Source organism: Nannobrachium achirus (assembly GCF_963921795.1).
Source record: "Nannobrachium achirus genome assembly, chromosome: 15".
In the NCBI taxonomy this organism is placed as follows: domain Eukaryota; kingdom Metazoa; phylum Chordata; class Actinopteri; order Myctophiformes; family Myctophidae; genus Nannobrachium; species Nannobrachium achirus.
The window spans coordinates 25,440,008-25,467,128 of record NC_137822.1 but is presented as its reverse complement, the minus strand read 5'-3'; the positions used below and the strand labels follow the sequence as shown (position 1 = coordinate 25,467,128).

Below are 27,121 nucleotides of genomic sequence, written 5' to 3'. Positions count from 1 at the left end.
ATTACAGCATGTGGATGGCGGCCATTTTGGCAGGCATCTTGAAGAAGGTGTGCAGAAAGCTGATTACATGAATTAATTTTTTATAATTTTTTATCAGCATCACAGGCTGCCCAGAGAGCAGTGAACACATTGCTGTCTCATATATTAGTGAACAGTGCCCCCCAGTGGCGACAGGGGGCGAATCAGGCTTGCTTCAAACATGTCCGTTTTGTGGAGGCTTCATGTCCGTTTTGTGGAGGCTTCATGTCCGTTGTGTGGAGTGTGGGCGTGGCTCTTAAAGGAATGTATATATAAGATAGTTCAGTGGTTCCTAAACATTTTTTAGCTTGAGACCCAAAAGAGAAATTTCCCAGGTACCCAAACCAGTAAAAATAGCCGATCTACAAGCTCACAACAGAGCTTGTAGATCTATTTCCGTTACTTCTTATGCATTGTTTTGTAATTTATGGAATCTCTTTGATTTTCTTTAATTTGTTTATGAAATTATTTTGAAAAATAATTGAATTTGTTTTTAATTCACAAATAATTATTGTGCATTTTTGGGGGATTTTTCTTTGCCTTTTTTAAATATAATAAATAAAAATGAATACACAAAATGTAGGAAACAAAAACATAAAGGGATATTTACTAGTGACACATGAAAATGTGTCCACGACCCAGTTTATAGTAGTGGTGGGTATACAGTGAGGAGAGGATTCCCTCCCACTCCCAGCCTTGTACACACTAGTCCTAGATCAACACCCCTTAATGCCGCCACACTCACTAACACAATAACGCATTGACCTACAGTCCATGCATCCACAAATACCTTTGAGCCATTCTGAGAAACTATTTATTATAAGCAACACAAGACTTTAGCAGTCAATGGCATTTAAAGCTGGGGAGATTTAAACACTTTGTACCAATATTCTACTGTTTTTATTGTTAATCACCATCTGACTCAAGTCAGTTAGGTGCATGCTAATTTTAGCCCTAGATACGAATACAGCATCCAAAGACTTATTTGCATACAATTAAACAAATTGTATGCAAGTTAAAAGGGGGGAAGTTGCCTACCCAATAGCCAGACCCATGACAGATATTTGTGCCAAGTTCTGAGGCAGTTGGACTATTGGTCTGCTGTGGGCTCCCCGTCAACCATATCACACACAAACACGCAACACGTACGCCTCTCCAATTCCAGATGTAAGATGGTTCACTTGAAGATAAAGTGACTGTCATTGGGGATATGGGTTTACTTTTGTATACACGTTTTAGCTTCCACAGAAGTTTAAAAGCATTTTCTGTGTTGGAAAGAAAATGCATATCTTATTTACACAAAAATGATTCACTGTATCATCATTTTATAAATCAGTAAAATATTGAAATGAGTCAAGAGACGTTATATGGCAATTCACCATGGCTTTATCTTTATCCTCTCATTTGAATGTAGGCTTTTGAATGCCGCAAGCATTACAAAGTCTGTTTCCTTTTTTCTCTTTCTCTTTCTCTCTCTCTCTCTCTCTCTCTCTCTCTCTCTCTCTTCTCTCTCTCTCTCTCTCTCTCTCTCTCTCTCTCTTTCTCTCTCTCTCTCTCTCTCTCTCTCTCTCACACACACACACACACACACACACACACACACACACACACACACACACACACACACACACAGCACACACACATGCAGCCACACACTCTCTCACATGCAGCCACTAAATGGATATCCGGGGGGTTATACAGTAAGCTAAGCAGCATTGAAGCAGAGGCTCAGAGCAAACCAAACCAGAGCAGAGAGGAAGTCCCACTCCAGTCAACCAGGGAAGACAACTTTGCTGGTCTATTTTTTTTATTAATTTAGTTTTTATTTATTTAGCCTATTTTGATGAATGCTTTCAACAGTAGCTACTGTGATGTATTCTGTTTTGTTTTTGTTTAGTTTTTTAGTCCTCTTCAGCCAAATCGTCAGATCCAAATGAACAACATTTTTACTTTATTTTAGGATACTTTCTACACGTCCATCAGAACCTGTGTTGAACACATGGGGGTTGTAGGCTGCTTCACGTTCACAACTGGACCAGTGGTAAGTTTATTATTTGTCGACACTACGGTGTCATTTGACTATACTATATACGAAATTGGCAAATGACAGAACCTGTCAAACTGGTTTGACCCATGGGCACATCTTTACTGTGCCACAGATTTATAGTGCAGTGTTTTTTGTTTTGTTTTTCATGTCAAGGACCCCCAAATTAATATGTATTTGGCCATGGACCCCCATCTGAAAATATGTAGTACAAGATAAGTGTTGTCAAATGTTTTCTAAATGTTCAAAATGTTTAATTATTTTTCCCCAACTATTTGGCAAAACAAGATTTCATATTTATTATTTCTTTACAACTTCATTGTGATTCAGATAAATAGGAACTTCATTAGTTCCATTGATCCAAGCCTCTCGTGTTCTCCCTAATGTCCTGAAGTGCCACATCATTTATATCATAAACAAATTAGCTCCTTATCCTCCTACTTATCAGATCACCGTTAAGTGGACCACTTAACTAATACGTGGTCAGATGTAAGAACGCGTTTTGAGATTTTTCGGGTCCTGATCCAGAGAAGGTTGAGAATCAATGCCCCATAATGCATAACATAAACCTTGATCACTATTTACACATGTACAGTAGGCCTATTCCTATATCTGTGTCTGCTATTAGTGTTTCCCAACCAGTGGGTCGGGACCCATTAGTGGCTCTCCTTATTTTTGGTTTCCTACCACATTTTGTTACCAAATAAATCCATTAATTGGAGGGGGAAAATACTTTTAAGAAGTAGTGAAAATAGCAGATCTACAAGCTCACAGCACGTCGCATCGTGACGTGTTGTGAGCTTGTGGATCGGCGATTTTCACTAGTTTTCGTCCCAAATTTCTCTTTTGGGTCTCGACTCTCCAGCTAAAGTGTTTGGGAACCACTGTGCTTCAGAGCCTAATACAAGGGTTAGGGTCATCATACAAGGCCGTCGCAAAAAAGTAGTGAAAACAGCAGATCTACAAGCACACAACGCCTCGCGGTGCGAGGCGTTGTGTGCTTGTATCGGCTGTTTTCACTAGTTTAAATCATTTTTAAAATGATAAATACAAAACAAACGGTTTTGGACATACAAGGTTTCCACCCGACAACAACGAAATATAACTCATGTATAATTGGCCCACTGGCTTAATTGTCACTTGTCATGATCTGAAATGGCAAATCTTTGAGTGGCAGCAGCGTTATATAGAGATCTCTCTCTCTTAATAGTGCGCAATGAGGGCCTCTCCAACTCTTTTTCCTGGGCTGAATCAGGGGCCCAGCATGTCCCTGCCCCCTTCATCAGCAGTACACACAGTGCAATAGCCAACAGCAACCCCAGCCAGCACGCCCACATGGGTCCCGCATGGGTACAGGGTGGGCTTCCCTACATGGGCCCCATGTGGGAATGTCCGCGGTTTCCACAAGGGTCCCTCGTGGGTTAGCCCACGTGGGCTCTGTGTGGGTTCTACATGGGCCCTGGGTGGGCCCCACCTCGGCTAATTTATATGGGACCCAGGTGGGAACCACTTGGGCTAGCCCACGTGGGCTCAACGTGGGTTCTACGTGGGCGCTGGGTGGGCCCCACCTCGGCAAATTTATATGGGACCCATGTGGGAACCGCCTGGGCTAGCCCACGTGGGTTCTATGTGGGAATGTCCGCGGTTTCCACAAGGGTCCCTCGTGGGTTAGCCCACGTGGGCTCTGTGTGGGTTCTGTATGGGCCCTGGGTGGGCCCCACCTCGGCTAATTTATATGGGACCCAGGTGGGAACCACTTGGGCTAGCCCACGTGGGCTCAACGTGGGTTCTACATGGGTTCTGGGTGGGCCCCACCTCGGCAAATTTATATGGGACCCAAGTGGGAACCACTTGGGCTAGCCCACGTGGGATCAACGTGGGTTCTGCAGGGGCCCTGGGTGGGCCCCACATCGGCAAATTTATATGGGACCCAAGTGGGACCCACTTGGGCTAGCCCACGTGGGCTCTGGGTGGGTTCTGCATGGGTCCTGGGTGGGCCCCACCTCGGCAAATGTATATGGGACCCAGGTGGGAGCCGCTTGGGCTAGCCTGTGTGGGCTCTAGGTGGGTTCTACATGGGCCCTGGTTGGGCCCCACCTAGGCAATTCTATGCGGGAACCATAGGGGATAAACGTGGGATCCAAGTGGGCTCAACCTTGCTCCTAGGAAGATTTTAATGGTAGACTAAAACAGTGTTTGACATGAACTGTGTTAATTATTGAAACACCTAAAATACATTTTGGATGAAATAGACAATATACTGTATATTTGACAACGTTTATTACAAAAATAAACAAGATAATAAAATACAATATAAATAAAGATAGCAGCAGCATGAAGGCAAACAGATCAAATGTGCAAGTGTACATACAGTACATTAAAAAAAAACACTTGAAATGCAAAAAGAGATATTCCCATAATGCTCCACAGACTGCTAACAGAACAAAATAAAGGATAAAAAAATGTCCAAAAACATAAATTGTGTAAGAGGTGCATCAAAATCTTGAATTTTGTAACAAAACTGTTTTAGGGCATAGGTTTTCTGGAATCCACTGTTCATTCATGTTGCATTCATCAATCTGGGTCCGCTGTGCTTGTGGGTGTTTTTTTTAGCCAACCACAGGGGGGAGAGAGAGAGAGTTTGTCTAATGGGGTGGCACATCATCCAGATCTTTTTCTGTTGTATGTCCTTACACTCCGTTGCAGCAATCCAGTCGAGTGTGTCATTGTCTAGGTCATGATCATTCTCGGCCACGATCACCATTCAGTGGCTGGTATATAGGGCAGCTGGTCATCACATGCTACACAGTCTGTGATGGATCCTGTGCTGCACTGAAACGTCCCACACCTGTCCTCAGGTGATTGAGGGTTGTCCACTCCTTACGGGGGAGGTGCTGGTCAGGAACATCTGTGAGATCCTTGATGAATTGGTGAAGCCTGGATGGTTCTGCTGCGTTCCACTGGTCTGTCCATCTTGCCTTCACCCAGGAAGCCTTAACCTTAGATATCTCCGACATGGCAATTCCTGAGTTTATGGCAAAAGTCAAAGAAAGGATTAGCCACAAGATATGAATGTAAAGTAGTCATTCTATCTTTAAACACACTTACACTGGCGTCACCAGGAATGAGATTTTAGTAGGCGAAATGCCAGCCGAAATGCCAGTGAAGTGCATTGCGACGCATTGTGAGCTTGTAGATCGGCTATTTTCAAATAGACAAAATGTATAGGGCTGAAGAGATTAATGTAGGCCTATGTTTTATAGCCTAATAATATTCTAAATAAGTAACTAGTAACTAAAGTCCAATAGTGTAGTACACAGGAGACAGACCATTTGGCGAGCGTGTGCACATTTGATTCTTTGTAAAGCCAGGTGACGATGACCCAAAGTAAACCCCCGTCACCCAATGAAAACAATAGCAAAGATTTGCATCTCTATAAGCAAGTTGAGTAGGCCTATGCTATCAGCTGCCTACTGTCTACGTGCCTGCTGACTGTGGACAAACTGGTTTTGAATGTTCAATGTTTTCAGGCCACGGACCCCTTTGTTGAGAGAGATGAAGCAGGGACCACCAAAACCTTTACATAGATTCCATATAGTTTCATCATGACAGGAAAATCATCATTGTATTTTGGATCCATGTCGATTTGTGTTTCAGATATTTAACCACTTGAACAGTCAATACTTAATAAAGTTGACATTTCACTCACTACTTGGTCTGCTCTTTTCCCTCTCTACAAAACCTCTTTGCCCAAATGTCTGATCTACAAGCTCACAACGCCTCGCAGTGCAAGGCGTTGTGAGCTTGTAGATCTGCTATTTTTGGCTCAAGTTCTCAGAATATGGACGCTAGGGTTCAAGTGGTTAATATAAAAAATGAGAAAATAAGGTTTCTATCACACAAATATTTGGAGGACCCCCTTTAGTGACTCTGAGGACCCCCTAGGTGTCCCGGACCCCCTGTTGAAGACCCTTGATGTAGAATAAAAATGTAACTGCCAACCGTGATCTCTTCAACAAATCTGCCCCTTCCACTAGTTAGCTGCAGCCGTATGCTGTCACATTCAACTTCAGTTTTTTCCACACAACATTAAAGTTAGCCAAGATCAATATCCCAACAAAATCACAAACATTATGTAAGTTTATATTACCATTGTCACTTATGGGGTACTTCATTGTCTGTCTGTAGATTGAAGCCTCTGCTTTTCAGGTTTGGGTTGAGCACATTATTTGTCTTCAAGAAAGAGGGGACAAATGAGATTTCAAAAGTTAAAGCAATGTAAATTTCAATGTAGGCACACACATATTTCAATCTGGCTTGATTTACAAGCTCATAACGTGCTGTGATGCTTTATTAGCTAGTAGAGCTGCTGTTTTTGTGGGTTTGCCCAGACTAGGAACACATTGGGTACATTAACCAACATATACAGTACATACGGTAAACCAACATACATTGTAATCTAGGGATTTAAAACATAATATATAACAATATTGGCCTGCCTAAATCCATGGTTTGAAATAATTTGTTACAATGTGATAACATAACATTACATCTAGAGCATAAAACATGTAACTTGTTGTTTAAAGATAATGTCCTTAGTTAAGTTGACAAAATCAACAAACCGTGAGTTAAAACTAGCCTGTATCTAGGCTAGTCTAGAACATTTTAGAATATAGATTAGACAATGAGGCTACTTACCATATACTTTTGGATTTTTTAAGGTCCATTCGTGGAAGCAAGTCCTGTCATGAAGTTCCTCACTCTCAAATGACAAAGAAAAAGTGATTCAGTTTCAAAAAAGTCTGGGAAGCACAGTGATTGGTTAGACGGTCAATAACACCTACATGTGAAATCACCCTGTATTCACATGGTAATGAGAGGCTTGGTTTGGTCTACTCACTGTGTCTGTCTGTCTGTCTGTCTGTCTGTCTGTCTGTCTGTCTGTCTGTCTGTCTGTCTGTCTGTCTGTCTGCCTGCCTGCCTGCCTGCCTGCCTGCCTGCCTGCCTGCCTGCCTGCCTGCCTGCCTGCCTGCCTGCCTGTCTGTCTGTCTGTCTGTCTGTCTTGTTGAACAAAATGAATGTGGTGTTGTAGCCTAACGTAGCCAGACTATATACTAATGCAGCTAACTAACTGCAGTATTGGGTGGATTGTTTAGCTCTGCTAGGCTAGTGGTGTTGTACAAAGCAGCTAGGTAAACTAACTAGCAGCACATAAAGCAAAGTCCAAAGTCTGGCCAATCGTGGGAACACAGACAGATTGTGTATGGCCTGAGGCCCACTTCCATGTTATTTTGATCAACATTTTGCCTGTTATCTCTCCTATTGGTACAGCATGGAATTGTTATAGCATCAAAGCCATGGATATTATTACTATTATTACCCAGGCCTAATTAGCCCACATGTAGCCCATGCAGAAACCGCGTGGGCCAGCCCACTTCCATCCCATGCCCAGTTAGCCCACATTTAGCCCATGCGGGAACCACGTGGGCCAGCCCACTTCCATCCCAGGCCCAGTTAGCCCACATGTAGCCCATGCGGAAACCACGTGGGCAGCCCACTTCCAACCCATGCCCAGTTAGCCCATATGTAGCCCATGCGGGAACCACGTGGGCCAGCCCATGTCCATCCCATGCCCAGTTAGCCCACATGTAGCCCTTGCGGGAACCACGTGGGCCAACCCACTTCCATCCCATGCCCAGTTAGCCCACATGTAGCCCACGCGGGAACCACCTGGGCCAGCCCACTTCCATCCCATGCCCACTTAGCCCACATGTAGCCCATGCGGGAACCACGTGGGCCAACCCACTTCCATCCCATGCCCAGTTAGCCCACATGTAGCCCACGTGGGAACCACCTGGGCCAGCCCACTTCCATCCCATGCCCACTTAGCCCACATGTAGCCCATGCGGGAACCACGTGGGCCAGCCCATGTCCATCCCATGCCCAGTTAGCCCACATGTAGCCCATGCAGGAACCTCGTGCCCCAGCCCACTTCCATCCCATGCCCAGTTAGCCCACATGTAGCCCATGCGGGAACCACGTGGGCCAGCCCACTTCCATCCCATGCCCAGTTAGCCCACATGTAGCCCACGCGGGAACCACCTGGGCCAGCCCACTTCCATCCCATGCCCACTTAGCCCACATGTAGCCCACGCGGGAACCACGTGGGCCAGCCCACTTCCATCCCATGCCCAGTTAGCCCACATGTAGCCCATGCAGGAACCACGTGGGCCAACCCACTTCCATCCCATGCCCAGTTAGCCCACATGTAGCCCATGTGGGAACCACTTGGGCCAGCCCACCTCCATCCCATGCCCAGTTATCCCACATGTAGCCCACGTGGGATCCACTTGGGCCAGCCCACTTCAATCCCATGCCCAGTTAGCCCACATGTAGCCCATGTGGGAACCATGTGGGAAAGCCCACTTCCAACCCATGCCCAGGTATCCCACATGTATCCCACGTGGGACCCATGTAATTTGCCCACATCAAGCCCATGCCCACGTGGTACCCAAGTAGCCCAACTCGTACCCATGCGGGACCCATGTGGGCGTGCTGGCTGGGACATAGCGTACAGTAACTCCAATTATGTTTGCACTGGTGTGGTGGTGCTGAGCTGGCACACTGATGGACAGGGCATGCTATCACTTCCCTGCAAAGGATGTGCATCTGCTTATCACTTCCTCCACACGCACACACACACACGCACGCACGCACGCACGCACGCCCGCACGCACGCACGCACGCACGCACACACACACACACACACACACACACACACACACACATATTCTACACGTATGCTGGCATATACTGTCAGGACCAGGGTAAATTAATTATCCAGATAGAGAGATAACTATAGAGCTACTGTATGCAAGTTCCTGCACCTCCTTTATCATAACACATGACTTCTCCTTATATGCAGCAGTGTTGGAAGAAGTAGCCAGATGTGTTTTACTTAAGAAAAAGTAGCAAACCAAATATATTTAAAATACAAAAGTAAATGTTCTCATTATGACAAATGTCTAAAACTTTTCCCCCCTGAAAATAGCAGATAAAAAAGCTCACAACGCGCCACATCATGGCGTATGGCGGCGCGTTGTTTCGGATTGATCAACTATTCGAAAATAGCTGCTTATTGCGACCGTAGGTTTACTATGAAGATCCCTGATGTCATCGATATACATCACTGGCTAGATGGCCAAGACATGGCCCATATATGTGTGGCTGGTTCACATAGGGATCTCCGTGTATAGGCATAAAAGGGATGTACCATACACAGTGCATGGATCTCCATATATGGGTACCAGGGGTCTCCATACCGTTATATGGGTAACTGGTCCGATACATCACTTGCCAGATGGCCAATAATTGGTTTAGAGCGAGCCAGCGAGGTTGCATGTCACCCTGAGGCGTCTTACTAGTTTACCACTGCTTATGTTGTGTGAGGTCAGCAAGTTTCAATGCTATCATGATCAGTGCTATAGGAGATCTATGAGGTTAGACCAGGACAGCAGAGGGTGATCTCTCCTCGCTCCAGAAAAGGAAGTTGGGGCATTAACTACAACACTACAATAGCATTATTGTAGTGATCTATTAATAGATGTGATATGCAGTTGTTGCTCTGTCACATGAAAGGAGCCTAGGAGAATCTGATAGGAGGATAAAGAGTGAATCTTTCATGATATGTAGTAACATTATAAATGATGTGGCACTTCGGGACATTAGGGAGGAATAGAAGAACATAAGGAATGACTGTGGTTAAATCAATGAATGGGTTTATATGAGTGTATGCACTGTATTGGTTGTGGTTCTGTTAAAAAAATAATGTTTTTGCCCCCTGGTTTTTATTTGTAAAAGAAGATTCCGAGTTCCTATAAACTTTCCAGAGACGCCAAACTTCCGCCATGTAGTCAAAGAAACATTTGTTTGTGCTGTCATTGATGAATGAATTGACATCATTCACTGTAAGGGCCTTGGCAGGAACTAGGTTATGTTTGCAGATCTCAGTCTGTATTGATTGCTTAACACAGTGGTTCTGTGAGGGGGGGGGGGGGGGTTCCAAATGGAGTCTGTAACTGTGAAGAGTTATGGGGGTACTTGAAATTAAAACATTTGAGAACCACTGGCTTAACTAACCTATCACCTTAAATATGCCTCTGGATGTCCTGTGATGGGACCAAGGTGTAGGGGCCTTCATTATTTTATATTTTAGCTATTGAAAAATAGCAGATATACAAGCTTGCAACCTTGTAGATCTGCTATTTTTGAAAAGTCGTGAAAATGTGTGCAAAATTGAATATATGTATTTTTTTAAGAGAACATTTCTGACTCAAATTTTGCTTCTGGAGGGTCCCTGGAACTAAATATTTTGAGATGGGGGTCCGTGGCCAAATACATATCATTTTGGGGGTCCTTGACATGAAAAGGTTTGAGCACCACTGACATAGAAACATAGGTTTTTCAAAAAACCTTCAAAGACAAATTGTCACGATTTTTCAAAAATAGCAGATCTACAAGCTCGCAGCGCGGCACTCGGTGCCGCGCTGTGAGCTTGTAGATCTGCTATTTTTCAATAGTTGAAGCACAAAATAACGCAGTGAATCCTTGTACCAAGGGCCCAGAATTTGGTGCGACACCCCTGCATGATCATGCATTTATGGGAGCTGAGGGATCGTGACTGGCATTATAAGCCACAGACTGGATAAAGAGAGCCATTGCCTTTTATTGTAGAGATAATAACGCAATATGTTCTCAGGCATGGTTCTGCCCAGATGGATCTCCAAAGGAAGAGCTGTCAAATAGGATTATATGATACCCAGAGGCACTCCCGTGGGACTGCCAACTGATGAGGTGTAGAAACTACTGTAGTAATTGGCAGAGTTTGCTAACCCCATGTTTATTTATTTATTTAGTTATCTATTTTTATGTGTTTTTATTTGCATGTGTTTTTATTGTTATGTATTTTTATTTTTATGTTTACTCGGTAAAATGTCATATATTTGGTGTAGGAAGTAGATAGATAGATAGATAGATAGATAGATACCTTTATTATCCCAAGGAGGAAATTCAGTTGTCCAGTTGTAGCACAGCAGTATACTGTTATTTACAAAGTTACAGAGAAGTAAGAAAAAAAGATAGATAAGAGGAAAAAAAAACAAGAGCAGTACAGTACCAATAAAGAGAAGGTGCATCAATAGAGGGGGCGAATAATATATAAGTATATATACATAAAGTGTCTTACAAAAAGAGACCGTAACAGTCAATGCTAGTTAGTGCAACAAGTATCTCACTGTCATTGTTAAACAAAGCAAAATACTCAGAAACTACCAACACAACCTAATAGTGCAATGTCAAAAATCAGTGCGAAAAAAACAGCTCAGAGAAGAAGAAACTAGGAAGCGTGTCACTGCAAGACGCACATGAGCACTCCCCCTGGAAGGTCCTTAGGGGTCAAAGTCAATACAGCAATAGTTCTGTCAGTCTAAGTTAGGAAGGAAGTCCTTTTCAATAGAAAACAACAACACAAACATGAACTCGTTGCAGAATCTATTCTGATCTGCCAAGTAGGTTGAAGTGTCTTAGTATCAGCCAAGCGATGGAGGAGTCTGCCCCATTTACAAAGCACCAGATGGATCGCTGAGGTGACGTGCCACAGCTACCGTCAGCTCCCCTCCCAATGATGTCCCTTTTATTTTTACTTCCATTGGTCAAAGGCAAGGGCCCTGCCGACTGAGCCACCCGGTCATTAAGCTATAAATAACTGTAGGTGAAAAGAAATTGCCAATATTTATATCCGTGCAGACTGTATTTGTTGTGCACTTGCTATTATTACCTGGCATGACCTGGAAACCTGTTTCTCCGCTTCTCTGTTCCCGTGGGATGTAGGAGCCCAGTTAACTGAACATGCTCGGTCCAAAAAGATGAACTAAAAACAAACATGTCAGACATTGTATTGGAGTAATAACACAGTGGCTTTGTGATTCATTGCTGCTTTATTGTAGGCCTAATTCAGGGGTCTTCAACAGGGGGTCGGGGACCCCTATAGGGGTCCTCAGAGTTACTACAGGGGGTCCTCCAAATCTTTGTGTGATAGAAACTTGTTTTTCCCCCCTTTCTTATATTAACCACTTGAAGCCTAGTGTCCATATTCTGAGAACTTTAGCCAAAAATAGCATATCTACAAGCTTGCGCACTTGCAAAGCATTGTGAGCTTGTAGATCGGCTATTTTCGGCAAAGAGCTTTGGAGAGGGAAAAGAGCAGACTAATGCCTCATTCACACTGCAGATATATAGTTGAACGTTTTGCTTGCTTGGTCAATGTAATCTCAATGGAAACCAGCTTTAAAGCTTTCAAAGCTTTGTTCTGTGTATGTCCTGTATCTTTAAAGCTGGTTTCCATTGAGATTACATTGACCAAGCAAGCAAAACGTTCAACTATATATCTGCAGTGTGAATGCAGCATGAGTACAGTGAAATGTCAAGTTTATTAAGTATTGACGGCTCATGTGGTTAAATATCTGAAAACACACATTAACATGAATCCAAAATACACTGTTGATCGTGCTGTCAAACAATGAAACTATATCTATGATCAGATTGTGGGGGTCCCTGCTTCATCTCTCTCTCAACTAAGGGGTCCTTGGCCTGAAAACGTTGAAGACCCCTGGCCTAATTGTTTGTATTCATTTTGGTATTAACTGCCAGTAAGGAAATCGTGTCTGTGGCAGGGATGATTAGTGTGGACTGGGATTTTGGGAAACCACTCGTAAAATAAAACCTGTATTGTTGAACTGTCTGTTTTGGCACGTATGGGAAACAAACTGCCCTGCTGACTTCCAGAGATAGATTGCCTTTCTGACCCCTTGTGTGTGTGTGTGTGTGTGTGTGTGTGTGTGTGTGTGTGTGTGTGTGTGTGTGTGTGTGTGTGTGTGTGTGTGTGTGTGTGTGTGTGTGTGTGTGTGTGTGTGTGTGTGTGTGTGCGTACACGTGCGCACGGTTATACCTGTAGCTAGCTGTTTGTACAGGCTTCACCAAAGAGATTAAATTCTGTCTCCCTCTGTTTTCCTCTCTCCACCTCTCACTCTACTTCTACCCGCCACAGACCACAACTCTTCATTTGACAGCCAGCCTGTGTGGGCGACAAGCCCTCCCCATGTTTGGCTCTCCTATAACTGACAAGGTCCATTGAGGTGAACACAGCAAAGAGATGCAGCAAATAACAGGCGACGTCAAACAACAAACGAACACGCTTTGAACCGCTTGGAGCCGTGGCCTCGCGCATGGCAAGCCATGTGTGTTGTGAGACCTTCTGTCCTCCTGCTGTATGAGTCGACCCTCATCCCTTGCCGCAGCTGGTGTCGTCGCGTGCTACTTGAACCACTTATTCATCTCAAAAGATATAGGCCAGGGCGTGCATTATTACACGGTGTATGGGACGAAAGCACGAGGAAAAGGAGGAAGGTGGCAATAATAAGCACCATGTTGATGGATGTCCAGCTGTTCTACATTGGTCTGGAGGTGGTGATCGCCTGCCTGGCTGTGTCTGGGAACGTTCTGGTCTGCTGGGCCGTCTGCCTCAACTCCAACCTTCAGAGCATCACCAACTTCTTTTTGGTTTCACTCGCAGTGGCTGACATTGCAGTGGGACTGCTGGCGATCCCCTTTGCCATCACCATTAGGTATTGCTTTTGTTATTGAACACGCACACACGCACGCACGCACGCACACACACACACACGCGCGCACACACACACACACACACACACACACACACACACACACACACACACACACACACACACACACACACACACACACACACACACACACACACACAATATCATATTCAATTTCACCTAACACTATGTTCATATAGATAGATAGATAGATAGATAGATAGATAGATAGATAGATACCTTTATTATCCCAAGGGGGAAATTCAGTAATATAATCCAGTAGGAGCGAGATCATTTACCTACAACTGGGTTGCAACCTGGTCGGTAAATCACTGAAGCAATGTAAGGAGTTAAGGTTATTCATTTGCTGCAAATAAACAATACTCATTTCTTCATCAGCACGGGTTTCTGCGCCAACTTCTACGGTTGCCTCTTTATTGCCTGCTTTGTCCTGGTGCTGACGCAGAGCTCCATCTTCAGTCTGATGGCTGTTGCAGTGGACCGCTACATCGCTATCAAGAGCCCTCTCAGGTGAGTGAGAGAATCACATTCACAGCAAATGCATTGGTTTTTCAGCAGTGGTGGAAGGAGTTCTCACATTACCAAAAGTAAAAGTACTCATTACGAAGAATGTCCCCGTTTCACAAATTCAATATGTATCAATCTTTTGACATTCAAAAATAATATAAAGAGCTGGTTAATGCATGTTTTAGATCAGGGTTGGGCAACTTTGATGATAGAGGGGGCCACGTACTGCATCGACATTCACTCCAGGGGGCCACATTGCATACTGTTGCTGTCAACAGAAACCTCTTATCTCCATATTTGAAGTGAACGTAACTTATTTCGTAAATTGATGTCCCACTCCATCACTCTACTGTCACAAATAAGTAGCTAAAAATAGCCAGTCTACAAGCGCTAAATGTGTCGATATGCGGCGTGTTCTTTATTTGATTATACTGTACTTACAATATGTAAACTTTATGAACTTTATTACAAATAAGTTCGACATAAAAAGAGTGCAATTGTAATACTAGTCATCAAAAACTACTAATATGGACTGAAGTAATTAAAAGGAGGTCCTGTTTTGCATGTTTGGAATTAATATAATATATCAGTATATTCGTATTCCGATATTAACCTGTGGGCCGCATTAAGTGAATTAAGTAAGCCGCATGTGGCCCCCGGGCCGCCAGTTGCCCATGTATGTTTTTGATACCAGTCCCTTCAAAGTAAGGGCCGATTCATACACCACTTTTAGAGACAAATTTATTTTGGTTGGTTCAGGGAGTCACAAAATCTTGGTGGTACCGAACAGCCGAATTAATGACGGTACCCACCCACCTGAACCTCTGAATGACGTCATATTGTAGTTTGGACAGAGCCGAACCGAAATATATTTGTCTCTAAAAGTGGAGTATGAATCGTCCTTACTGGTAACTAAAGTTTTCAAAGAATTGTAGTGGAGTAAAAGTACAATATTTGCCTGTCAGAGATGTAGTGGAGTAGAAGTTCTGAAAATTGGAAATACTCCAGTAAAGTACAAATACCTCAAACTTTTACTTAAGTACAGTACATAGTAGTTGTAGTAAATGTACTTAGTTACTTTACACCACTGTCAACAGTATACAATACCCTATGTTTGATTGACAATCTAATTCATGAGTGAAACGTAATAGTTGGCAGCCTCATAAATGTTGCATTGCCAGGTTACTGAAATCTTCCATGGAATGAAGCGGATGGATGGGCAGTGTGGACATAAAGGACCATACCAGCGGTCTGACATGTTTAGCTTCCTGACTAATATTCATGGTGTACTTGACAAATACTGTTGAACATTTTACATAGCATACCGTAGTTTAATTTCCAAGGAAGCAATTGATTTAGTTGTTAAACTTAAAAACGTTAAACTTGCTGGAAATAGGTAATTCAATACAGTGAACTTTCTTGTGTCATGAAATATGTGTACACTTTATGGCCAAAGCTGTGACATTCATCATTGTATGTTCAAAGACATGTGTATCCTTTTATGTCCCCTTGTGTGTGGCTAAATGGATGAAGTTTACTATTGTAGATCCACATGGGTGTCATATCACGTTTTGGCTCACACACATCACTCAAGGCAGAGAGGTGTGAGTGGCCCATTAGATCTAAGAGATGTCTGCAGCCCAGTGCATTGGTGTATCAAAACACATTGAATTATAGTGAGGTCTTATTCAATTAAGGCAAATCTGTCTGACTGTGGGCAGACAGAGATAGAGGTCTCCACATGCTTTATTGGGTTAGGTTCTGTGTGCTGTTGGAAGGATTAAACCCGCCGAAGGCTTTGATCATTATCAGCCCCGTAAATCAACACCAGTGGAGAGACAAGAAGGGGACTGGACAGAAGGCTCCCACACACCCATGCAGGCAGGCCAACATATGTTACTTCTCACGTACACACAAATATACATACAGTATATGAACACACAGCGATCCTGTACGTACAGTATACTGTAAGCCTGCACAAAAACAAACATCCAAACGGGAGCACACAAACACAGATTCACTGCTTTCACTTCATAAACAATGCATGACATTTACAAACTCACATAGTTTATCTGATGTGTCACAACAACAGACATGTAATGTACATGTATGGACATGTACACATGGGGACTGTGGGGATGCGCACGTGCATGTACGCACGCACGCACGCACGCACGCACGCACGCACGCACGCACACGCACACGCACACACACACACACACACACACACACACACACACACACACACACACACACACACACCATCATCATCATCATCATCTGAAATATTTATGTCCCTTCTTTTCTCTGTGGGACATCACTACAAAATAATTCATTTCCCTGCTATTGAATGTGCTGAGGATTGTGTACAGGTCTGGAGGGAAACTAGATGTCATTACGATATCATCTATGCATCTGGAACAAAAGAGGCTGACTTAGAGGCAGATTTATAATATTGTCAATTCCAAGAAGGAAGTGTTCTTCCCAGTCGTATTTAAAACGCAGACTTTCTCACACATACCGGTAAGCTGAATGATGTGTACAGTCGTGCCAGCATCATAGCCAGGATAAATTATACAGTGGATAATATGGTTCTTCTGCCAATTAACTCGCCACAAAAGCACTAATGTACAAAGAAACCAAAAGAGTTGCGTAATGTCCAGTTTTAGACGTTCACATTGAAAGGACCATACCAGTATCATCATGACATGTTGTCTATTCACAGCTTTGGCTAATTCTCATACATAAACACTTCACTTTAGATTTTGCATTTGATTACATTTTAAAATGTTACTGAACGTATCTGAATAATTTAGTCAATGTTGTTTTGCGACCGAAGGTCGCAGTTTACCATGAGAAATGTCACAGCTTGTCTGCGTGTAGACGGACGTGTACACATGTTTACAGTCTATGGGTTCCCTTGACACATCTGGTGGCTGGTTCAGATAGGGTTCTCCATGTATGGGCATAAAAGATATTGTATGTTGTGATGTCATGGGAACCACTCTAACAGAATCCCTTTTATGCCCATATATCTGATGTCATCAATATTAAGCCCATATCTAACACGACTTCATATGAACAATGAACACTGTGAATAGTGAAGGTAGCAGGTTTCATTTCCTGCTGCTCTATGGTTCAAACCTCTTTTGTCAAAACAGGAAACGGCTGTTGTCTTTTTCTTTTGCGACACATTGTGAGCTTGTAGATCTGCTACTTTAAAAAACATTTTTATACATTTGAAAATGTGAAATGGAACTTTCTGCACAATGACTACTTTTACTTTGATGCCAATACCTTTGAACCTTTACTCAAGTACATTTTGAATTCCGGACTTTTACTTAGTAGTATAATTCTACTAAGTAAAAGTATCAATACAGCAATGTAGAAATACTACTAGTATTTCTACATTGCTGTATTGATACTTTTACTTAAGTAAGACAATCAAGTACTTTTTCCACCACTGCTTAAACTACTATTACTTGTCGAGCAGAGTCCCTTGTGTCTCTTGTGACTGTTCTGATTTCGCTCGACATTAATTTAAATACCTTCTCTGAAAATAGCCAACTGCGTTTTGAGCTTGTCGATCTGCTATTTTCTGCTAAAGTTTTCTCCGAATACGGATGCTGGAGATTAAGTGGTTAACCCAAGCCATTGTTGGATTGTAGTCACCACGGCATTCTTTACTTATGCCATGAGAGGGTATTTCTTTTGCTAAGCCTGAGCAGGTGATGGTTGCATAAGCGGAAGGTTGTGCGTGCGTGCGTGCGTGCGTGCGTGTGTGTGACTTTAATTTCTGCCAAAGAGTGAAGCACTAATTGATTCAGAGTTCTAAGAGGCCCTGAGGGATCTTGGACTGTAAAACCAGAGTGTTAATGTAACTGAGAGTGTATAGATGCAGGAACCTGTATTCATTTTTGCACTCTCAGTTAAAATAACTTTCAGGATTCTATTGTATAATTGCACAGAATGAACGTGAAATGAATGTTACACTGTGAAGCAGTGTAGATGGGACATTTTGCTAACAACTGTGACCAACAGGATGTAAGTGCTATTATAGGGGATGAGAGGCTGTACAAAGCCCTCTCAAGAGGCCCTGCCGTGCAATTATTTAAAAGTATTATCATATGCAAACATTTTACCAGCCATTTAGTGTGTGGTTTGATTAGTTAGATATACAACAAGCTCACAGCGCGACACCGAATGCTGCGCTTTGAGCTTGTAGATCTGCTAGTTTTGAAAAAGAACTTGAGGATTTGTGCAAATCTTTGAATATATATTCTTTTAAATTCAAATCTTTGCTTCTAGGGGGTCCCTGGAACAAGATTTTTGAGAAGGGGGTCCGCGGTCAAATACATATAATTCTAGGCGTCCTTGACATTAAAAACTTTGAGCACCACAGATAAAGAGACATAAGGTTTTCAGAAAACCTTTAGGATTTAGAAGACATGTGTAGGTATTTCTCAGGTCTTAATGTGTTTTAAATCAGTCTTGTGCTCTGCCCTGGCCCTTCAGATACAGCAGCCTGGTGACAGGCCAGAGGGCAAAGGGCATCATTGCTGTGTGCTGGGTTCTGTCTGTAGGCATCGGCCTTACCCCCATGCTGGGCTGGAACAAAGGTGAGAGATTCATTTCACACATTACTGTCTACAAATTTTGATGGGTTCCTTATTCATTTTTTGTTTCATACATAATTATTATTATTTCAAAACGTTTTCAAAAAACATTCCCCAAAAGATTTTCATGAAAAAGAAAATCAATGATTCCACGAATAACTTCCATACATTTAAATGTTTAAGAAGTAGTGAAAATAGCCGATCTACAAGCTCACAACGCGATGTGACGCGTTGTGAGCTTGTAGATCTGTTTTTTCACCAGTTTGGGTCACAAGCTAAAAAGTTTGGGAACCACTTATCTACAATATCTGGCTGTCCGTTCGTCCGTCCATCCATTTGAAATACCCTCCTCACAAAAGGTCACCAAGACCATACGTATAGGCCTATGCTCGCCTAACCAATTAGAGCATTTCTTAAGAGACCTTTTCTAAACATTAGCTCTTTTCCATAGGCGTGAACAACACCACCAACAGCACCTGTCCTGAAGGCATGATAAAATGCCTCTTTGAAGGAGTGGTCACCCTGGACTACATGGTCTATTTCAACTTCTTCGGCTGTGTCCTGGTGCCGCTGCTGGTCATGCTGGCCATCTACGCTCGCATCTTCATGGCCGCGCGGCGCCAACTCAGGCGGATGGAGCTCAAGATCTTCCATGTGCCGGCTCACCGAGAAGGCGCCTCGTCGTCCTCCGGCTCGTCACGTTCCACTCTTCAGAAGGAGGTTCACGCTGCTAAATCTCTGGCCATCATTGTGGGTCTGTTCGCCCTCTGCTGGCTGCCGGTGCACATAATCAACTGTGTCAACTTGCTGTGCCCAAATGGCCGCCCGCACATTTGGGTGATGAACATCGCCATCATCCTCTCCCATGCCAACTCCGTGGTCAATCCCCTCATCTATGCTTACCGCATACAGGAGTTCCGGTACACCTTCCGAAGGATTGTGTATCAGCACATCCTGTGCCAGAAGGACGGTGTTGGGTTTGGGGTTGATAGCGGTGGTGACAGGGCAGAAAGGACGGGCAGTATCATGCAGACCTCATCCAGACTCAGTGTGGACACAGTGGTGATGAACATGAATGCCCTGGACCCCAGCCCTCACCATAGTCCACCTGGTGCTTCTCATGAAGCGTCCAAACATTGGACAGCAGGATCAGAGCTGGCACTGATCAGCTGCATCTCCAATGGACACCATATAGTGGATGGAATCCTGTCACCTAGGTTGCAGCAGCCATGCACCACAGGATTTGCTGCACAGGATGGTGGGGAGTCCACGACATATCAGGGGCAGACACCTGGAGTCCTGGAGGTCAAAGACATTGGGAGCAGTATCTCCTTTGTGAATGTTAGGCCTCTGTGCCCTACACATACCAGCCCTACCTACTCTAGGGAACTCACAGATGTTAGGCCTCTGTGCCCTACACATACCAGCCCTACCTACTCTAGGGAACTCACAGAAGTCTCATGACTAAAGAAGATACATTCATGTATACCAGGGGTCGGCAACCCAAAATGTTGAAAGAGCCATATTGGACCAAAAAACCCCAAAACAAATCTGTCTGGAGCCGCAAAAAATTATAAAAGCCTTATAAAAGCCTTATATATCGTCGTTGTCGAGTGGAAACCGTCATAGGCGCCGACTCTGTGTGGGCTGAAGGGCCGCGGCACCCCGCGAGATCAAGCCCGAAATTAACACGTACAGCTTTGTTTGAGTGGGGGCTGGGGGCTGAGGGAGCGATAGAAACTAATGCTGGGACTGGAGGCGGAGCGCTCCCATAGCCTATTTGCATGTATGCAAACATGCCTAATAGTTCTTTTGTTTTAACCAGGCAGGTACATTCCAGTGGGGGGGCTGGTGTGGGGGCTGTGGGAGCGATAGAAAGGGAGGCACTGAAACTAGCGCTCGATGCTTCAGCACCTCGCGGCATGGACAAAACCCGGCGCCTCTGGAAACCGTGTATGTCCAAAACTTTGTTTTGTATTTATCATTTTAAAAAATGAACTAAACTAGTGAAAACAGCCGATCTACAAGCACACAACGCCTCGCACCGCGAGGCGTTGTGTGCTTGTAGATCTGCTGTTTTCACTACTTTTGTGCGTCAGTCTTGTATGATGAAACAGGGCTTTACTTTGTGAAAAAAAACAGAAGAAAGAAAACAGTGACGATAAAACAATCGTTAAAACAAAAAATACACTTTTTTCCATTTTCATACATTTTTGAAAAAGCTCCAGGGAGCCACTAGGGTGGCGCTAAAGAGCCGCATGCGGCTCTAGAGCCGCGGGTTGCTGACCCCCGATGTATACAGTCATGAAATTGGATGTTGTGTATGGACTATATTGATACACTCCCCAGGGTTTCCTGCAGCACTTTACAGGCCAGGCGCCCCGCCCGGCCTGAAAACCCCCCCGCCCCCCCAAGGGTATTAAAAAAAAAAAAAAAAAAAAGTTTTTTCAAAAAAAAAATTTTTTCTCAAAAAAACTTTTTGGACCTCCAACAATGTACTAGGCATGATCGCGATCGCGAAATTGCATGTTTAACCCCCATACCAACCCTATCTTTCAAACATGGCAGCCATGTTTGTTTACATTTGAAGAAAACATAAGGGCTGGTATCTCCTGAATGCAGGAAATACTCAAGTAAAGTGCAAATACCTGAAAATCTCCTTTGTACAGTATAAGTACAGTACTTAAGTAAATCTACTTAGTTACTTTACACCAATGTTTCTTTTTTTTTACTGTGCTGTAGACTTCTATTTATATGGCACGAGTGCTGGTTGATTAACCTGGGGGAAAAAAACAAGTTACACTGTCCTGTGAAAAACGTAGTTATTCAATGTTGAATAAATGTGAATGATAGCATGTAGTTGTGTTTTCCGTCATCATGGGCACATTCATGTGTTTTTTATAGGGCAAAAATAAGAATTAATATAAAAAATTAAGTGAATTAATTACTCGAATTAATTAATTAATTATCAAAAAATTTCGGCGCACGCGCCCCCCTGGTCAAGACTTTTTCCTGCAGGAAACCCTGCAAGTCCCATTTAAGGAATTATTTTGACACTTCTGTGCATCATACATTGATTTGTGACCAAACGGTTCTCATATTGCACACAGGTTGCATACAGGTTTCAAATGGCCACGCCAATGTCCCATTAGGGATTTTATTTTATTATTTTAAATGTATTTTCTTTTTCTCATAATAATTTGATCACCTTAGACAGTATTTGTTCAAATGCACATAATGGGAGCATACTTTCTTCTAGCAATGTTGTCAGCTGATGTCTGTTGTCTCAGGGCTCACAGGTTGACCGCAACCCGCTCTCCTTCCTTGCTCTGTTAAATGTTCACAACCTTACCTTACACAGAGCTTAAGGTTGGCACATCATGAATCATCCAGTGTATGATCACTATATGCACCTTTGAATTCCATTGAACTGTGGAAAAGTTCAAAATCCAACGTTTATCTCATAATGGCTTTTTATCACAAACTTGACAAATAATCATAACAATAATAACTAGAACTGCATTCTGTCAAGGTGCCAACTTGCGCCATGTCCACAAGTAAGCCATATGGCCTACTTGTGTTCCAGCAGAGCGTGCCATAAGGTGCACTCACCACTGGCATCACCACTGGCGATGCCAGTGACATCACCACTGGCATCACCAGGAATGCTGGTCCCTCATTGGCTGTTAATGACGATGTTGCCACAAATGCTGGTCCCTGATTGGGCTACGGGCTTAAAAACACAATCCCCAGAAACCGACATACCTACATACGCGGCCGAATGCAGTACTTTGCACGCTCTGCTGGCGCAAGTAATAATTACAAAAGATATTATAATTAATAATAACAATTTATGTTTCATCCACAATGTGGCTGTACATTGAGTGAATATTACACCATGGCGTGTAGGCCTACTGTAGATTCTTAATACAGAATAAGCATCAGTTTTAATTTAAATACAAATGTAGAATAATTGATTACAGTAACGTTACGTTTTGGAATTTCAGCGACAACACTTCATTCCTAACTTCTAGGTCATCCACTGCGGATGCATGGGAGAAGGGAGGCTTCAATTGATAGTGCTGCTATCTCACCATTGCTCATTGGTTGTGTGACCTTCAGCTTGGCCTCCTAGCATAAGGGAGGGGGATTGCACTCAGGGGTGTCACAAGGGGTAGGAAAGTGGGACTGAGTTACGAGGGCCCAAGGTGGCGGAGGGGCCTTAATTATTTTATACTTTAGCTATTGAAAAATAGCAGATATACAAGCTCGAGCTTGTAGATCTGCTATTTTTGAAAAGTCGTGAAAATGTGTGCAAATCTTTGAATATACCGGTATGTATTTTTTAAGCAAACATTTGTAACTAAAACTTTGCTTCTGGGGGGTCCCTGGAACTCAATATTTTGAGATGGGGTTCCGTGGCCAAATACATACCATTTTGGGGGTCCTTCACATGAAAAGGTTTGAGCTCCACTGACATAGAAACATAGGTTTTTCAAAAAACCTCAGAAGGATTTGAAATATTTAAAGATTTTCATGATTTTTCAAAAATAGCAGATCTACAAGCTCGCAGCGCGGCACTCGGTGCCGCGCTGTGAGCTTGTATATCTGCTATTTTTCAATAGTTAAAGCACAGGGGGCCCCGCAGTGAATCCTTGTACCCAGGGCCCAGAATTTGGTGCGACACCCCTGTCCTAGCATAAGGGAGGGGGATTGTACTAAAAGGTAGCATTGTTCCTGGGACTTTCCTGAGTGTCCTCTTCAAACGTTGCACGTTGGAGCAGGGAGTAGGCTAACAGCTTTTTTGCAAACATCCTCTTGCTCCTCATGAGAGCGCATCTCCAATAGGTTTTGCTTAAAGTTATCCCTACAGTAGTCAAGGCTTGTGTATGTAACATTTTGCTTTAGCCATTTCAACAACAGTAAGCCTCTTACTATAGATAATTAATCCTCGACACAACTACAAATGCAGTCGTTTCAAAGTATATTTAAATGTTGTTGTTGTTGTTTTTTTTCATTGAAGAAAAGAAGTTTATTGTGCAAGCATTACAGCAACACCTTGCAGAATGTAAACAGAGGTGCTGCAGGGATCAGTTGGCTCTAAGACAGTGGTTCTCAACCTGTGGGTCGGGACCCAAAATTATTTGGGTGGGGTCTCCAGATGATTAATTCAATTCAATTCAAACTTCATTCCAGACACACTAGGATTAGCTTAATGTGCAACCTTGTTTTCTCACTCAACAGTCAACAAACCAACATAAAGTTTAAGTGTATAGAGGATATATGCATTATGCACATTTCTAAAAACTTTTTAATACTTCTAAAATGACAAATTAAACATTGGCCAAATTGTCAAATATAAGAGGCAGAAATGGTGAAAATAGCCGATCTACATGCTCACAACGCCACGCAAATAGAACCCTGTTATACAAAATATAATGCCTCGACTCTTTAGTGCTCGTCAGGGAGGGGGGGTCCCAAGTTAAAATATGATTATTTTGGGGGTCGCGGCCTGAAAAGGTTGAGGACCACTGCTCTAAGTGACAGGAGCTCTTTGGTGAAATAGGTAGGGATATGTGAACAAAAAGGTTTTTCAAAGAAGTACTGCTAAACTCCAGAATGTGTGGACTGAGATGTGTGAGTGCAGACTTACAAAGAAAAGAGCAAGGCAACAAGAACAAAACAAAACAACCTTGCAGAATGTGTTCCATTCTATATATCATCTCTGACAGGAGCAAACCTCCAAAACTGTTACTTTTCAGTATTCAAATTAAAAATAGCAAAAGTAGCTGATCTACAATCTAAAGAGCTTTTGAACTTGTAGTTCTGTTACTTTTGATACTTTTGTGTGACTCTGTTGAATGCTCAATTATGGCATTGATTTATGATAAAACGTAAAAAGTTAAAAATATGGGCATAAGAGATTCCTCTGCCAGACAGCAGCAATATGTATGTACAGGTATATGGCAGTCCAAAGCGTCACTTAAAGGTAGGGTAAATTATTTATTTATTTATTTGATTGATTGATTTTTGATCTTTTTTTTTTGGGTGAAAATTCTGATATTAAAAGAATGCTGAGACGTATCAATTGTGGTAGCAGGTTGAGAGAGCTCCGAGCTGAATGTTCCTTTGGAAAGACTTGAGTGTTTGTTCAGTAACAGAGGCCACATTTCACCTGCTCTTTGATAAACAGAAAGTACATTTTCAGGAGGGTTGCCAATTTCAGCCAATCAGGAACGTTTCATCAGATTAAATTTCATTGGGTTGCAGTTTCAAAATGGTCTCCTCATTTCTGTGTAATTTCTTGTCATCACTTCCAGTTTCACTTAAATGCGGTATCCTGTATGATTGGATAAAATTGGAATCCTGCCCTGAAAAATGTATTTCCTGTTTACTAAAGAGCTGGTGGGACAGGGAGACCAGTGTTACTGAACAAACACCCCATTACTACTACCACAGAGCTATTTCACACTTATTTTAACAGCAAAGTATCACTTACCCTACCTTTAATAAGGACTTTTAGTACATGACGAAATACGCAATCTGGATCTGGAGGTTCATCACCACTGACCACTCACAGAAAAGAAGAAGGAAAAAAAAAAAACATCAAGGCCAACATCTGTTGTTGACATACAGAAAGATTGATACTTGAAACATTTTCTCTACAATACAAAGCTTCTTTAGCATACTGTATGCATAATGTTACGTGTCTGTAGTACTAGTTAGTGTGAGTTTTCGTACCAAAGCAGCACATTTTGGCAGTATTGTATAGCCCCTCATTAACAGTAGCCTACTCACTTGCAACCTGTCTTTAAAAATGTATTCTTGACTTTTTGTTCTGTCATTCTGATATCTGTTTTAAAATTGACCATGTTACAAACCAATTATGGGGATCAACATAATGCTTTAAATACAGTATTTGTTTCACCACAGCACTTTTCTCATTTCTTATGTAATGTGTAGGCCTACTTGCCAGATAAATATTTTTTATTTTTTACAAAGCTGCTGTGCAGTGTGTCAGAGAAAATGTATCATTTTTAAATCACTCTAACTGAAAACTGGGAATATTGAACAGATGGCTTTTATGATTCTATGTGATTCATAGTCATACATCTCTGAAAGAATTAGGCCAATGCTTCAAAGCAGTGGTTTTAAAACCTTTTTTGTGCCCAAGGCACACCAAGGGGCAAGACAAAATCTCAAAGCACAATTATATTAATTCCCCCCGCCTATATTGATATGCCCAAAATATGTAGGTCAAAGTGGTTCTGTATTGGGAAATGAGTGCACACAAATTTCTGATTTATTAAATAATAATAAAAACATAGACTTTTGTATTGTTGGATATAGCGCAGATACAAATAATGTTTGGTTGTTAAAAGAAATCCCAAGGCACATCGTTTGGTACCACTGCCTTAGTACTAAGCACATACAGTAGTAAGCTCTAATTTACCTCTAATTTAGAAGACCTCCAGAATAAAATGTATCCTTCTGAGAGCTGAATCTAAAGGTGTTAATTTATCAGTGTACAGATGGAATTGTACTGTGTAGGGCAGGGGTCTTCAACAGGGGGTCCGGGACCCCTAGGGGGTCCTCAGAGTTACTACAGGGGGTCCTCCAAATCTTTGAGTGATAGAAAGTTTTTTTTTTCTACTTTATTAGCCACTTGAAACCTAGGGTCAATATTCTGAGAACTTTAGCCAAAAATAGCGCTGCAAGGCGTTGTGAGCTTGTAGATCGGCTATTTTTGGCATAGAGCTTTAGTGTAGAGGGGAAAAAGAGCAGACTAAGTACAGAATGAAAGGTCAAGTTTTTTAAGTATTGACGGTTCAAGTGGTTACATATCTGAAAACACAAATCGACATGAATCCAAAATACACTGATGATCGTGCTGTCAAACAATGAAACTATATGGAATCTATGAACAGGTTCTGGGGGTCCCTGCTTCATCTCTCTCTCAACTAAGGGGTCCTTGGCCTGAAAACGTTGAAGACCCCTGGTGTAGGGATTTGTGTAAAATATACACCACGGTAACGTTTGCACATGGCTAGCCAAGGAAACAAGACTACAAGAGCATTGCTAGGAAAGGAAAAAATTCAGCCTAATTATCTGTGCTAATGCCTGTTTAAAAGGTGATTTGCTAGAGAGCTGCACAACAGATGAGGTTGCTGTTTTGAATTGGTACGATAACTGCCAGGCAACACTCAACGACTACTGTTTCAGTGACAATGTGATCA

At 42.7% G+C, this 27,121-nt stretch overlaps 1 protein-coding gene and 1 long non-coding RNA gene across 3 annotated transcripts; one reads left to right on the top strand and one right to left on the bottom strand.

Annotated features, from left to right (window-relative positions):
* Positions 1-1,685: 1,685 nt before the first annotated feature.
* Positions 1,686-20,362, top strand: adora2ab (adenosine A2a receptor b). 2 transcript variants are annotated; one of them, XM_080743056.1, is made up of 6 exons: positions 1,686-1,814; positions 1,979-2,059; positions 13,167-13,743; positions 14,140-14,271; positions 18,784-18,887; positions 19,336-20,362. In XM_080743056.1, the coding sequence occupies exons 3-6, from the start codon at positions 13,355-13,357 to the stop codon at positions 20,346-20,348; spliced, it is 1,638 nt and encodes a 545-aa protein (XP_080599182.1). In that variant the 5' UTR covers positions 1,686-1,814; positions 1,979-2,059; positions 13,167-13,354; the 3' UTR covers positions 20,349-20,362. The 2 variants fall into 2 exon arrangements, with proteins under 2 accessions (XP_080599182.1, XP_080599181.1); XM_080743055.1 differs by having other exon boundaries at positions 1,697-2,059.
* On the bottom strand, positions 4,681-6,906 carry LOC308298884. Its single transcript, XR_013962741.1, has 3 exons — positions 6,761-6,906; positions 6,213-6,295; positions 4,681-5,087 (listed from the first exon to the last, which is right to left on the bottom strand). It is a non-coding gene; the product is annotated as an uncharacterized lncRNA (long non-coding RNA).
* Positions 20,363-27,121: the final 6,759 nt, after the last annotated feature.

Bases quoted from the DNA above. Each gene is read 5' to 3' on its own strand.
- adora2ab (XM_080743056.1), top strand. From the start codon at position 13,355: ATGTGTGTTGTGAGACCTTCTGTCCTCCTGCTGTATGAGTCGACCCTC. The intron at 13,744-14,139 runs GTATTGCTTTTG...TTTCTTCATCAG, and splicing joins CCCTTTGCCATCACCATTAG to CACGGGTTTCTGCGCCAACT. The intron at 18,888-19,335 runs GTGAGAGATTCA...TCTTTTCCATAG, and splicing joins CATGCTGGGCTGGAACAAAG to GCGTGAACAACACCACCAAC.